General features: G+C 45.0%; 2 protein-coding genes across 3 annotated transcripts; both read right to left on the bottom strand.

The window, feature by feature from the left end:
• Window positions 1-64: 64 nt before the first annotated feature.
• zbtb26 (zinc finger and BTB domain containing 26) lies at window positions 65-4965 on the bottom strand. Of its 2 annotated transcripts, none has more exons than XM_076164658.1 (3): window positions 4799-4965; window positions 3476-4553; window positions 65-2723 (listed from the first exon to the last, which is right to left on the bottom strand). In XM_076164658.1, the coding sequence occupies exon 3, from the start codon at window positions 2688-2690 to the stop codon at window positions 1395-1397; it is 1296 nt and encodes a 431-aa protein (XP_076020773.1). In that variant the 5' UTR covers window positions 2691-2723; window positions 3476-4553; window positions 4799-4965; the 3' UTR covers window positions 65-1394. The 2 variants fall into 2 exon arrangements, with proteins under 2 accessions (XP_076020773.1, XP_076020772.1); XM_076164657.1 differs by having other exon boundaries at window positions 65-2710.
• A 2210-nt stretch (window positions 4966-7175) lies between these two features.
• On the bottom strand, window positions 7176-12826 carry susd1 (sushi domain containing 1). The gene is made up of 10 exons (XM_076164656.1): window positions 12536-12826; window positions 12323-12463; window positions 11749-11904; window positions 11443-11595; window positions 10570-10749; window positions 9473-9652; window positions 8802-8981; window positions 8221-8400; window positions 7952-8131; window positions 7176-7775 (listed from the first exon to the last, which is right to left on the bottom strand). The coding sequence occupies exons 1-10, from the start codon at window positions 12588-12590 to the stop codon at window positions 7423-7425; spliced, it is 1758 nt and encodes a 585-aa protein (XP_076020771.1). The 5' UTR covers window positions 12591-12826; the 3' UTR covers window positions 7176-7422.
• Between the last annotated feature and the right edge of the window lie 644 nt (window positions 12827-13470).

The raw sequence follows: 13470 nt of genomic DNA, 5'->3' as shown, positions 1-13470 counted from the left end.
ATGCTATGTTCTCTGTATTCCTATTAAAATTCCTGATTTAAAAAAAACAACACAATAGACTGTATAATGTGTACCATTCATTATTTGAAAACTGGCCTTTACATTTGTATACACAATATTTACAATATATAAAAAGCTTAAACTATGTGACAGCACAAAGCCAACAGTCAGTTTTTAATTGGATGACACACGGAGAAGACACGGTTTCACTTTGGTAGATCATAAAAACGAAAACTAATCTCATTTCAGACGCTTTGGCAACACAATGTCGTTCGCCTTTATTAAAACATCCTCGTCTTTCAAGTTCAGTTCTCAGGCAGACAGACCCACAGACTGCTCAGTAAATATACAAACGCACGGTTTAGCGTTTGTTAGTGTTTTTTCCTTTAGACAAAGTCGACACAAAGAGAGTGAAGTTAGAAATATACAGTGATTGGTGTTTCAGTGGTGAGGATTCAAGTATGATATGAAGGCATCTGCACTGTCCTGCAGCAGGAAAACATACAAACCTACAAAAGGTTCCACAGTCATGAAGCTACAGTGAAACATCGACCAGGAAAACCTGGTTCACCTCATCAGGACGAGGCTGAACCTCCTCAAGCTGCTCATCGTGTTCACTTATCTGCTCCTATTTGGTCCCTTCCCACAGTTTCAGGATCTGACTACGCTCAACCTTCGTAGGGCGAGTCAACACGCGATTGTACCCCTTTTACAGTGTGAGGGCGTAGCCACATGCAACAAACTGCACCAGCCATCCTGTTCCCCAATCTGGCTTTCCAAAATTCGTTGATCAGCTTCCGCGGTGAGTTCAGTGCAAAGTGTCCCAGCAACAGTCAGCAAACAGGAGGGCGCCAAGTGAAGGACATGGACGTACCTGCTGGGTGCCATGATGTCCACGTCCTCTCAGCATCTACGCCCTCATACAAGCAGGATCCATTTACATTTTTGGCTCTGTGGACAATGAATGTGTGCCGCCTTTTCTCATAGTTAAGGTTCAGGTTATGGTGTCTCAATTTACAAATGCATACAAAACGGAAACAGAGCTACGACATTTCGATGCCGAGTGCAGGTCGGAAAAGTCCTCTAACAAGAGCTACTTCCTTCTTCTGCTTGACGGGCATCATAGTGTTTGGAATTTGTTAATCGACAGAACAGGTGTGTGTGTGTACGTACAGTGTGAGCCCGGCCTCAGACACATGTCGTCAATAAGGAATATAAGAGTCATGGCCTCCGCTGATCGCTATGGTTACCGTGGTGATATTGGGGAGCCCTTCTATCCTGTAGTAGTCAGGTTCACAGGCGTGCGACAAGAGCACATCTGTTTACAGGTCACCATGGCAACCCTCAAAGCCACCCCCGCTTAAAGTCCCTCATATTTGCCTCCAGCAGATCTGCTAATAAAGTTCCACAGGTCTCATGTCAAAGTCGAGCCCCCCCTCATGCAGGCTGCCCTCGTTGGCGTTGTCGAAGCTGTTCTTCCCGTGGATCTGCTTCAGGTGCTTTCGGAGGACAGGCTTGTGGGCGAACACCATGTCACAGTAGTTGCAGCGGTGAGGTTTGTCGCCGCTGTGCAGGTTCAAGTGATCGAGCAAAGAACACTTTTGGGTGAAGGTCTTGCCACAGATTTTGCACTGGAAGGGTTTGATGCCGGCATGGACGCGCATGTGCCGATGCAGGTTGCCCTTCTGCGTGAACGTTTTGCCGCACAGGAGGCACATGAAGAGCTTGTGCATCTTCAGGTGGTTGGCGTAGTTCTCCAGCTGGCGAAAGACCCGGGCGCATTTGGGACACTGGTGGTACCACTGGAGTGGCTTGTCGTAGTTCCGCTGGTGTCCGCTGTGTTTCTCCGCCGGGGGTGAGGGGGGCGGCGGGCTGAGCGGGTAGCCCGTCATCGGTGGCATCGCCATCTCGCCACCACGGCTGTCCACGGTGGAGTTGATGAGCGAGTGCTGCGGCTCGGGGGACTGGAGGGGGGCAGGGGGGGTGGCGGGGAAGCGAGCGACGATGGAAGTCTCTGGCTCGTCGGACACCGACTCCACCTTTATTATGGTGATGTCACTCTCCGCTGTGCCCGGCCTGGCGCGACTCGCCAACATCTGGAGAGAGGTCTTGGGCTGTACGATCAGATCGTCGTCATCGTCGTCATCATCTTCTTCTTCTTCGTTGTCGTCGTTCTTGTCATCGTCGTCATCCTCTATGTGCTCCACCAGCTCCTCTTGCTCTTGCTCTCTCTGAGGGTGAGACACGACCTCCTCCCTCTTCTCCCTCCTCACATCCGCCTCCAGCTGGCGTGAAGGCGGTGATTTGATGAACTTGTTGAGGGCCTGAGTGCACTGCTCCACAATGTGGCCCATCTGAAGGAAGCTGGCCACTGTCAGGTAATGGACCAGCTCCAGCTCAGGAAACTCCAGCTGGCCCGTGTAGCAGGACAACAGGAGCTGCCGGCCCACCTCTGCCTCCTGGATCATGGAGATCTGAACCTCCTTGGAGTCCTGTTGAAGGATGAACTGGTCCCTCAAGAAGGACGAACCGGCAGCAAACACCACCTTGTGACCCGGGACCTCCAGCTGGTTGATTCGGACGGTGACGTCGCAGAAGCGCCTCTGGTGACGCAGGAGGTTCATCTTCTGCAGCATGGAGTCCCCAAATGTGGCGAAGCGGAACTGAAGGATCACCTGGTTCTGGGCCATAGTGGACCTCAGGCCAGCACCTGTCGAGGAGAACTGCAAGCTTTGAACGTGTACGGTAAAGTCTGGATGAAGACTTCATATTGTGTTCTTTAGTTTAATATGTAAGAGCAACATCCTTATTGTTTGTATTAGTTCTCCTGAGCATGTGTCCCCTCTCAGCTTCCGTAGTTTTACTTAGCAGTTTATGAACTGTTTTCGTGCTTCAGAAGACCCTGTGTACACTACACTCATCTATAGGGTCCCTATGAACGCTGACAGTCGGAGTGTCATTATGTGTGTTTAACTAATGAGAAATGTACGAGTCATAAACCAGTTTTCCATGTGGCAAACAAATAAAATGTACAAGTGCCACTTCAGTACTTCCATTACTTTATAATTGTAAATATTCCCGTCCATTAGTATAAAGCACCATGTATAGTGTGTGTGTGGTTGATAAGTAAACAGTGACAGACGGGTGTGTGTCTGTGTGTGTGGGTGTGTATTGGCTGCATTATAATTAGCTTAGCACCGGTAACGTTACAATACTTTGAATTACACTGTGAGAACATGATGCAGGATGCAGTTTTCACTCCAGCGCGTCAGCAGGTCAAAACCAAGCAATCTTTGATGTACCGATCATTTTCTATATCGACAACTGATCACAAATCGTCTCATTAATCTGTCTGGCCTGCTGCTCTCTGATGGCACAAACAAGCTAACGACCGTCAGATTACAGCGCGTCCGTGTGATTTCACCTCGTTGGGCAGTAATAGACGGTGTGTATGTGTTGTTCGGTGTAAACTAACCTGGTCAGGCTGATTGTTTTCCTATCGATCACTTTTACTGGCCTTTAAATGTCTGGTGGGTGTGAGGCTGCTGCTGCTTCTTCTGCTCTAATTTCTAGCAGCATCAACGTTTCGAGGCGCTTTACTGCCTCCTGGTGGAGGAAATGAGAACCATGTCATTCACGCTGCAAGCCCACAATACAAACTACATTGAAACTCCTGCTCCTGTGGAAGAGAATGAGCCACAATAAAATACATTTCAATAAATTCAAACATTTCTGACCCTTTACTTAAGTTATGAGCACAAAAAGAGCAAATAAGTTAGTGATAAAAGAAATAAGTTACAAAGTATACAAAGGAATAATTAGGACATACAAATATTATAAAAGTCATTAAAAATTAAGAAAAACATACTAAAAGGATGTAAGTAAAAAGAAAACATTTTCAACTTAGATCAAAGAATACTTTAAATCAGAAATGAGGCTGTTAGATATGGACACAAAACCAGAGGAGAGACGTCTCAGATACAAGTACAGACTACAGATTCACACACTAGAAATGGAAACGACAACAACTGAACAGGGACGTGAGAATCAGAATCAGAATCAGAATTGCTTTATTTACCACTTAAGTTTACACTTAAGAGGAATTTGCTCTGGTCCTAGGTGCGAACGTATAACATATAGAAAAGACAACAAGAAACAACATATAAAACAACATATTTAAGACAACATATAAGAACAGCAGCTCGACGAATACTTAAATTAAAAACACACTAAATTAAACAAGTTGACTAAATGAATACTGATGAATAAAGTGTTAAAAAACGTGCAGGGGTTTATTGTAATAAATTAACTTAAGAATACTGTTAAATAAAGTGAATGTGCAGGGGTTTATCATGTGTCAGTGGAAGACCCGGGCCTTGTTGATAAGGCCCACTGCAGAGGGAAAGAAACTCGATTTGTGGTGTGAGGTTTTGGTCCTGATGGACCTTAGCCTCCTGCCAGAGGGGAGGGTTACAAACAGTTTGTGTCCAGGGTGGGAGGGGTCGAGAGAGCGAAACACAAGAGTTCAGGTGCGTCACAGCTTCTTGAAAAACCTGGAAAATGAACAAACAAAGCGATCAAGAAATTCAATCAGATTCAAGTCCTTTTGTGTTTGTGACTGAGCACGAATTTTCTCTTTCATGTTTTAAATCACAATGGTCTGCTGTATCACACTACACATAATCAGTCAAGGTGCTATAGGCTGAAACAGACACAAACATGATTTTAACATCTGAACACCTGAAGCCAAGGATCTACTTTATACAGTGTGTAGTGTGTAGCATGTGTGTTTACATACCAGGCGCATATAGCAACCATAGCAACCAGTCCCACTGACGCAGCAGCAGACAGCGATGAAACCCTCAGAATATAAGATGTACCTACAACAAGGAGAAGAGCAACATCACCCTCTAAAAACACAGCACCTGGGTGAGTTATCTTAGAGTAAACATGTAATCTTTGAACTGATCAGAAGTGATTACCGTTCACTTTGGCCCACAGGACGCAGGAACTTTTATAAGCCTGGAGAAAAACCATAAGAAATCAGGTGAGCACACACTCGACTCTCAAACGTGGGCGGCTCAGTACATTTTTCATGGTTGTACCCACAGTTTTCCACTGACTGACAGCTCGTAGGATGACATAATAGGTCCGTCCGTTCTCCAGCGGCACATTTAAGAAGCCTCCATAGTAGAGTCCATCTCCCACAGTGAAGTTCAGCTCTGCCCCCACGTGTGTGACATGAATCTGGGCTGTGACGTACTGAGTGGAGCGGGCCGAACCCCCCGCAGAGGAGCAGTCAAACACCATGATCGTCTCTACGGGCAGCACACACACCTGGTACACACTGAGCAGGAGTCAAAGCTTTAGATTCTTACCTCAGAAAAACACCTTATGACAGATACTGGAGCAATAACTGCAAATAAACAATAATTTTGCTGTAAATTCAGGCGCTGCTGGGGCCTTCAACTACATAAAAAAATAAATTACAGGAATCTTAGGGAAAGAATATCATCAGCTTGACTACATTATTTGCTGCAAATTGAAGAGGTAAAAAATGAAAAAATTTCAGCTCTAACATTTCTTCTTTTTACTTATTGAGGAAAACGTCTCCATTACCTATCCAGTGTTTTATATTGCAGCTCGGACCTCACAACTCTCTGCCATGTTGGCTGTTACCTTATTGGGTCCAGTGTGTTTGCTGATCTTCGCAGGCTTAACAACGGTGCTGGAACATCAACCTCTCTGTATTTCACCATCGGTGCTTGAGGCGCTGAGAACATTACAGATGCAAAGTGGACAAGATGTTTAAGTTTAATATGAGACCAACAGTAAAATAACAAAGCAGAAATATTTTGTTTTGGTACTTAGATATGTTTTGTATGTTTACTTAAACTTCATTACTTCTATTAAAACTGGTCCATTACTTGCTACAAAATAATTTTTTCTTTTTTATTGAACATGTGCTAATAGGTAAAATGAATAATAACACTGAGGGTTTAGTTTTAGCTGTTAATAGTTCAAACGCAGTGACAATCTGTGTTACAGGGGCATCATCGTTCACTCTAACCTGCCAGTGGGGCTCAACTCACATCTTCAAAAAAAGAACTCAAAAACTCCTCAACCTCACGACTCTGATAGTAATTATTCTATTATTAATTGACTCGATTCTAGGTGTTTAACCGACCACTGGATACTTAAAGACTTCCATGCCACAACATTGAATTTGGGTTTTTGGAGAGCGAGTGGTTGACCTGAGGGGCCTTGACGATGAGCTCAGAGTGTTGCTGCACCTGTCAAACTGGTGTTAGTGGTGATGGTGGTTGTGAATCTGGCCGACACTGCGGTGATGGAGATGATGTAGTTTGTGAGAGGGAGCAGGTTCAGGCAGAGCTCCAGACAGTCTGAGTTAGAGCTGAGAAAACGCTTCCTCTCATCACGGAACGACCTCTGATAGTCTCTGCTTCCACTGTACGTCACCTAATGGTCACAACCCAACGTCTCATCAATCACACTGAACACATCTGCCTTCATTATGGTAAAATGTCTCCTTTTTCATATTTCGTTCATGCTTTATACACTACACATCTTCCACCTACAGTCCTAAAAGTATCAGATAAAAAAAAAAAAAACACATCGAGTCTGTCAGTCTAATTTTAAAAATCTGATCTAATGTAATGTAATGTAATGTAATAATCTAATCTAGGACCAACAGACGAATCGTTGTCCTACCTTGTAAACCTCTATGTCCTCTTCATACTTCTCTGCTTTCCACTGCAGACACTTTTCATTGAGAACAACCAGGTGATTGACAGCGGGTTTGATTTCTGTGAGACACACACACAAAGTGATGTCACCCCTTCATATGAGTGTGTTGTATTTGTATCGGAACTTCAGTCTCATGAAAAGAACGTATCAATAAAACTCTCAGGTATCGAGGAAGCAGGAGGATGAGCCACGTATGGAAATTACATCATAAACATCTGGCGTTCTCACTCACCGATGCATCTGAGCGTCGCTCTGTGCCACGTCCCCGCGCTGTCACACACAGAGATGTTTGTCCCCCTCCAGCTGTGATATCCGTCCACACAGTGGTGGATCGCAACACTTTGGTTGTACCACAGCACCTGTGAGTGGGCCAGGAGTGGGACCGGACCACATTTAGCTGCGTGGGAAAAGACTGAAAGTCATTGACTGAGACACTGGAACAACAATCCTGCATCCTGACCTTTATCATTTGTTTTAAATAACCAAGCAAGCAAGCATAAGTAAATAACGGTGAACGCTGAATTCCAGACCCATGTCATGAGAAAGGAAAATTAAAATTGAGTGTAAAATTCTGTTGAATGATTTGTATTTTACAAGTGCAAAAATATTCTGACTAATTATTTTCTGACCAATTTAAAACAAGCAGTGTTTCCCTCAGCAGGTAACGTCATAACGGCTGAAGCTTCCATTGCTGTAGTGATCATGAGAACTTCTCCAAACCAGAAACAACCACAGAGCAAAGTGAAGGAACCCAAACATAACCAAGATCTCCATCTGTCCCTCAGCTGAGTGAGAGGATGTTGTTACTCTACCTTTGCATGTAATAGAAACCTCCCCCCACTCTCCTGACAGTGAGCACGTGGACCGAGCATTTCCACTGTTCTGGTAAAATCCCTCTGCACACTCATACAGCAGCACGCTGCCCGCTCTGCTGCCGCCGCCGCCGCCGCCGCGCTCCCACAGCACGTTAGTATGGGGAGGGGTTAGTGGGGGGCTGCAGCTTATTTCTGGACATAGACATGAGTTAGCACAGACTCATTATGACAGCACACTGTCATAATGAGATTATTCACGGCACACAGACACACTCAAATGCTTTCCATACAGTGAGTAACCTAAAGTGGATTGGATTTAACTAGTCACATCTCTAACCCAATACAATATGTCTGCACGCCGTCATCACCTTGGCACAGTACGGAGGCCCCCTCCCATCGACCACTGGCAGTGCAAACTGAAGCATTTTGCTCTCCAATGCTTTGAAATCCAAATTTACACCGATACACAACTTGAGAGTCCACAGCGGAGGTTTGATCCCACAGCATGACTGAGTGAGGAACGGCTGGAGGAACCCCACAGTCAACTTCTAGAAAAAAGGAAATAAGATGATAAGGCTGCCTGCCAACATGGTTTAGATTATATTTTGTTCTCTTGTAAGTCTGATGAATAGTTTACCTTTACAGGAGATGCCTGGCTTTGTCCAGTAACCGTTAAATGTGCACAATGATGTATGATTTCCTCCATGATCATTAAATCCCTCTTTACAGTAGTAAGTCACTGTGGATCCGGGAGTGGAGCTGCCATTCCACTCTTGTCCAGTGTCGGGCAGTGTAGGCGGATCCCCACATAATATCTCTGGGAAAAGAATTGTCAAAATGTGCAGTGTGAGTTAGTTCTGCTATCAGCAACACTAACAACAATGATTCTGTGGCAGAAACAGTGAAGGCCCCTCATCCACACGTCTCTGCTTCCCCTCATTCATAACTTTGTAAACAATGGTTTGTGGTTGTGAGAACCTGTCACATAAGAACCTATAAACAGTGACAGGCCACATAAAGTTATCAGAATCTCTCCTGTAGGGCTGACATGTGATTTATTGTTTTGAAAAGGTTTCCTGTCCCACTGAGTGTATTGAGCTATTACAGCTTATAAGTAATTTTTCATTTTTCAAATTTTCATTTGTATGGGAAAATGTGTTATTGTCTTCATTCACATATAGAATCAAGTCACTTTGATGGTTGAGTTCACTGCATTACCTTGGCATGAGAGAGTTGGTGTTGTCCACAGACCGTTTTCATCACAGCGTGACACATTATTGCCTCCTTTGATATAAAACCCCTTTTTACATAAATACAGCACAACACTGCTTGGGGCGGAGCCACCGTTCCACACCTGCTCAGTGGCTTTGATTAGAGGAGGAATTCCACATAAGATCTCTGAGGAGGAACCAACACAAACCAGGCTGTGGATGACTCATTCACAATTCAGTCAAATCAAGCTGCATGAGGTACAGGATGACCATAACCATCATGATCATATTATTCAGTGGTTCCCAAACTTTTTCTGCAGGCATGTAGATAAGAAAATCCCCCCCCTCCCCAACGCACGCTCGCACTCACACACACACGCAGCTTCCAAAACTTCCAAACTCCACTAGAATTTATTTTAAACATTGAAATTCATAAAACTGCAACTTATTATTTGACAAAACAAAATCAATAATAAAGTGAAAGATCACCTTTACAGCGGAATTATTTAAAGTTTAACGGTGTAATACTGTGTAACTTTTACTGTGTAACACCATTTCTGCTTTCAACAAATTTTCTCCCTTGAGCGCCCCCATGCAATACCTCTGGCGCCCCCCACTTTGGGAACCACTGATATTATTAACTAGAGACTTAGGTTGGCAATTACACTACAGCTGTACCTTGGCAGAGCACAGACGGCGGCGTCCACAGTCCAGCGTCAGTACAAGCGGAGACATCGCCCTCTCCAACGTTACGATATCCAGGGTCACACTGATAAACCACCTCTGCTCCCATGGCTGAGCTCTTGTTCCACAGCATATGTGAGTGAGGGAGGGCGGGGGGAGAGCCACAGTCAACCTCTGAGAGCCAAACCAGTGACACACTGCATGAAAACCTGCTGTGCTACTCCATTGAAACCTTGAGTTGGTGTTTCATGTGAACATGTGCTGAAGACGCTGCTGGTGAAAGACTCATTCTGGATCAATAATACATCATCAGTGAACAGCTCTCTTAATTCCTAAACAATTGAGAGATACATTATGTGTGTTTGAGCATGTGGCCTGTCAGGACCACCAGAGGTCAGGGAGGCTATGGGGATCTTGTCATAAAGCGATTCCCCAGTAAAGACCAGACGGTCATAATCAGAAAGATAAAGTCAAATACTAGATGTACATGGCTCGATTGATAAGTTCTGAGCCTCAGTCATAAGGACGTGAGCAGGGACTGTGATTGTTTTAGCCTGTGTAGGTTTGCCCATCAGACTGTGTGTTTTTCAGCAGGAGCTCAAACAGTTCTCAACCAATTTTCATGAAAGCTGGTGGTCAGGTTGGACATGATCCAAGGAAGAATGACTATTGGCCACATTTGTATTTTTGTTGTTATACATCACTATGTTAGTAAGTAACTACTGTATCTCATGAATCAATGCTTCTGCTTTAACCAACCTTGGTGGACACTTACTGTATGCAAAAGAAAATGTAACATCAATCAACCTGATGGTGGCACTATACAGTGAAATTGAGTCAATGACTAAAATAGTCTCAGATCTTATCTATCAATTCTAAGAAGCGAGAGAGAGAGAGAACAAGGAAGAGGAAACATGAATTTCTTTAGCTTCTGTCTTTTCATCTCTCCAGTGTTGCTCTGCTTACAGCTTTCTGTACCAGTCAGTATCTAACATCAGGTTATGAATGTAACATAAGACTTATCAGTGGAAATCAGCTGAACAAAGATCTGATGCGAGTATAAACCACCGCCTGTCTTTGCATCATGCTACCTTCACAGACGATGGTCGGTCCTCTCCACAGTCCGTCAGCTCCACACACTGAGGTGTTGTCTCCCCTTCTCCACAGGAAGCCGTCACAGCAGCCAAACGTGGCCTCGCTGCCATAACTGGTGTCCGTGTCCCGATACAGCACCGACCCCGGCACGGAGGGAGGGAGGCCACAGTCCACGACTGGACGAGACAGAAACATGCAGTTTCACTTTAGATCAGGTGTGAGGGTTTAACGATAAGTTCTGAGCCTAGCCATAGGTCAAACGCAATTGAGATTCTGAGCCCAGAGCCCAGAGCATTGAAAGATCGAACTAGAACAGAATAATTCAATGTATATATTTTAGTTTGAGCTTTAATACTTAAATATAGCTATCCTTCTCTGATATGACATCGTCATTCTAACCCTTATTATTACAGCCCTTATTCACTTTATGTCAGAACATATTATTATTATAGACTGTGAGGCAGTGGCTCAGTGGGTAGTGCTTCCGCTTGGGAACCGGAGGGTCACCGGTTCAAGCCCCTGCCGAGGTGCCCCTGAGCAAGGCACCAAACCCTCAATTGCTCCCCCCTCTGCGAAGGGTGGTAATGTAATGTAAGTCGCTTTGGATAAAAGCGTCTGCCAAATGATCGTAATGTAATGTAATGTAATGACTTCAGGATGACACAAAGCTGCCTTTCAAATCTGGTTAATAAAATAGACAGTAGTTTTTGCCCTCTTGACCTATAAATCTGGTTTGCGGACTCGACCCCGCCTATCCTGCACACCACCCTGCCGTTTACCAGCCTCCTCCCACCTCGAACAACGAGAACTTCATACTCTGCTCCACTGCCCTCTTTTCACCAAACCACATCATTACTGGGTCAGTTTACCTTTGCAGGAAGCCCCGTCTGTCTGAGGGTGGAACGATTCAGCCCCGTTGTGGACTCTGTATCCGGGCTGGCATCTGCACTCAAAGCTCCCATCCAGGTTCTGACACTGACCGCCCTCTCCACACAACCCTGGGATCCGGCACTCATCATCGTCTGCACAGCACAACGGGAAAGATGTAATGAAACTCTAATTATAATGCAGACTGTGTTTGTATTTACAGTTACATAAACAGTCTTCTTCTCCTTCTTCTTGCAGGGGTCAGGTATGTCAGATTCCAGAAGCCACAGGCCACAGGCCAAACTCACCCTGGCAGTGGGATCCATCGTTTGGGATGAAGACGTCCAGGTTGTTGGAGGGGCTGTATCCGCTCAGGCAGGTACAGTAGTAGCTGCCATATGTGTTGTGGCAGGTGGTGTGTTGCCCACAGATCCTAGAGGCTCCAATCTGACACTCGTCTTTGTCTGAAGGAGGAAAAGTCATTTTGACACTTCAAAATTCACATAATGGAAAATATGTGATCCAGAGATTCCTGTCCAACCAGAGTCAAATGACTACAAAGCACTTTTATTAAGGAGACAAACGAAAGTCTCAAAGTCCTGCACTTTGAAATTCAAGACATAAACAAGTTCATAATAACTTCTGTACCTAATTTAATGTCCGTATTTCATAGGTAGAATTGTTTACAAGAAATCCAGAAAGAAAATAATTTGGATTCTATGACTTATGGTTCAAAGTTGTAGGACAAAGTGTCATTACAGCACCACCATCAGGTCGGCTGGTACCAAAACTGATTGTCTCCTTCCCTGGACCGTGCTCCCTGTCAGTAACTTTCCTGCTAACACATAAAGTGGACGCGTTCCCGCTAATTTAACCTCTCACCATGGCAGGATGTTCGTCCATTTCCAACAAAGCCGTACTTGCAGTTGCAAACTTTCCCAGAGCCATCAAACTTCTCCTCGCACATGGCGTCAGCATGGCAGGTCGCACACACGTCCAGGGTCGGACCCATCATCTGGGCGTCTGAGAGAACGGAACGTCCATCACTGAAAACCTTTACTGTGAAGGGAGTGACTCATAAGGAGTCATTCTTACCTGCGATGGCAGAGAGCAGGAACAGCAGAATGATGCCTGTGTTTGTCTTGTCCATCCTCTCTGGATCTCTCCTGACCTTCTCTTCTCTTCAGATGCTTCTCATCCCCATCTGATTATTAAGCATATATGTGGGTATTTCCGTCTTGCAGCATGTTTGATAGCAGGCTGGTGAGGACGTGAGATGAGGTCACTCTGATAGGCCTGTTTTCTCAGTGGTCTTTTTCCAGCCGGCAGTTTTGTGGCTTCATCTGTCATCCTCTGACACATTCAGTTCTCCTCCACATGATGCAGTCAGTGTAAGCTGCACACTCATGCTGCGGTGGCTGATAAGCACTATATTTGGCCCAACAAGCCTGGTGAATGCCCCCTCACAAACATCACTGTGACTCATCAGTGTGAGACTACACGCCGTAGTTGGCGCTGATGTCACTTGACATTAGCAATAGTGACATTAACGCATGACATTAGCAGTGGTGTAAAGTAAAGTAAAGAGCATTGTAATCCAAGTTAGCTACTTCTTGCTTGTCAGTTTGACCTAAAGACGTGGCGTGTTGGCTGAATACAGATTTAGTTCATCTGAAGACTGAACCACAAGGTCACAAAAGTGAGAAATCGTTGTGTAATAAGGGATAAATTGTTGGAATGTTTTATGTTTGAAGTGTCCTGTGCTGAAGAGTCCAATGCAGTCCTTCCTGTGTGCAGTTTCCATGGTCCGCCTTCCCGAGTGGTGTGTGTGTGTGTGTGTAGGGGGAGATAAATGTGCTGAGCTGATATCTGTGCGTCCAGCAGGGCAGAGGTTCTCTGTCAGCTGAGCCCCCGAGCCGCTGCCTCACACTGGGCCGGGCTGATTAACTTCAGTCAGTCCCTCAATCATGGGAGGGGGTTCTGTTAATATCCAGACATTATTCTTATTATTAGTTTTAACTTTCACATTA

Source organism: Genypterus blacodes, unplaced genomic scaffold (genome assembly GCF_046128005.1).
Source record: "Genypterus blacodes isolate CSIRO-AG114 ecotype Tasmania unplaced genomic scaffold, CSIRO-AGI_Gbla_v1 ptg000138l_1, whole genome shotgun sequence".
Classification (NCBI taxonomy): Eukaryota; Metazoa; Chordata; class Actinopteri; order Ophidiiformes; family Ophidiidae; genus Genypterus; species Genypterus blacodes.
This window is presented reverse-complemented; position numbering and strand designations above follow the sequence as displayed.